This window comes from Colobus angolensis, unplaced genomic scaffold, assembly GCF_000951035.1.
Source record: "Colobus angolensis palliatus isolate OR3802 unplaced genomic scaffold, Cang.pa_1.0 Scaffold84, whole genome shotgun sequence".
In the NCBI taxonomy this organism is placed as follows: Eukaryota; Metazoa; Chordata; class Mammalia; order Primates; family Cercopithecidae; genus Colobus; species Colobus angolensis.
The window spans coordinates 1,169,676-1,170,832 of record NW_012122265.1 but is presented as its reverse complement, the minus strand read 5'-3'; the positions used below and the strand labels follow the sequence as shown (position 1 = coordinate 1,170,832).

At 64.8% G+C, this 1,157-nt stretch overlaps 1 protein-coding gene across 1 annotated transcript in view; it reads right to left on the bottom strand.

The window, feature by feature from the left end:
* The window catches only part of MUC5B (mucin 5B, oligomeric mucus/gel-forming), a 39,589-nt gene that overhangs the window by 15,598 nt on the left and 22,834 nt on the right, over positions 1–1,157 (bottom strand). The window contains 1 exon segment of the mRNA XM_011930146.1: positions 1–1,149. Within this exon segment, the coding sequence (XP_011785536.1) occupies positions 1–1,149 (1,149 nt within the window).

Sequence of the window (1,157 nt, the reverse complement as noted above, 5' to 3'; positions counted from 1 at the left end):
GGCTGTAGTTGCAGCAGAACACACGGATTTCGTAGTTGAAGCACATCTTGAACTTCCCCACCTGCTGACGGTTCCAGCAGACCAGGCCGACGTCCAGGCTGCATTCCACGACCTGGCCCAACTCCCGCAAGGGGACACCAGGCTGGGCCTGGGAGCGGCACTCGAGGCCCAGGGGCTGCCCACAGACGGCCCCTCCAGCCGCGCGGATGTTGGAGTAGGTCTCCAAATCCCCGCCAGAGAGCCCCAACGTGGGGTAGCTGTAGTCCAGCCAGTCTGACCAGGCACACTGGGGCTCACAGCCCGTGGACACCACCGGGGTCGTGGGGGCCGATGTGGGGCTGCTGGGCAGCAGGGTCGAGGTGCGGGTCTCGCTGGGTGTGGCCGTGGCCGTGGTCCTGGAGGTGGCGGTGGTGAGGCCCGGGGTGGTCTTCCCTGGAGAAGGGGGTGACTCAGTGGTTCTGCTGTGAGTGTGAGGGCTGGACAGGGCTGGAGTCGAGGGTCGGGTGGCACCAGTGGTTCCTGCTGGGGTGTGGGAAGTCACTGTGGATGGCTCTGTGATGTGGGTGGTGCCCGAGGGGGCCATGGAAGTCCAGGCTGTGGGTACCGTGCGGGGACTCTCGGGGAGCTGGGATCGCCCATGTGTGGTGGCCGTGGTGGACAGCACTGGGGGTGTATGGGTGGTCCCTAGGGCAGAGGAGGGAGCCACTGTGGTGCTGGTGGCTGCAGGTGTGGTGGCCGTGGTGGTCAGCACTGGGGAGATGGGAGTTGTCCCTGAAGTGGAGGAGGGGGTGGTGGTGGAGCCTGTGGCCGTGATTGTCGTGACCGTGGTGGCCAGTGCTGGGGGAGTACCAGCGGTCTGTGGGCTAGAGGAGGGTGTTGCCATAGAGCCAGTGGCCACAGTTGTGGTGGTGTTGGTCAGCACTGTGGGGGTGTGGGTAGTTCCCGGGATGGAGGAAGGGGTCACTGTGTAGCCGCTGGTTGTGGGTGTGGTGGTTGTGGTGATAAGTGCTGTAAGGGTGCTTGCAGTCCCTGGGCTGGAGGAGGGGGTGGTTGTGGAGCTTGTGGTGATGGCCATGGTGGTCAGCACTTTAGAGGTGTGAGCTGTTTCTGAGGTGAAGAGGGTGGCCGCGGAGCCAGTGGCCTGGGTCGTGGTGGCC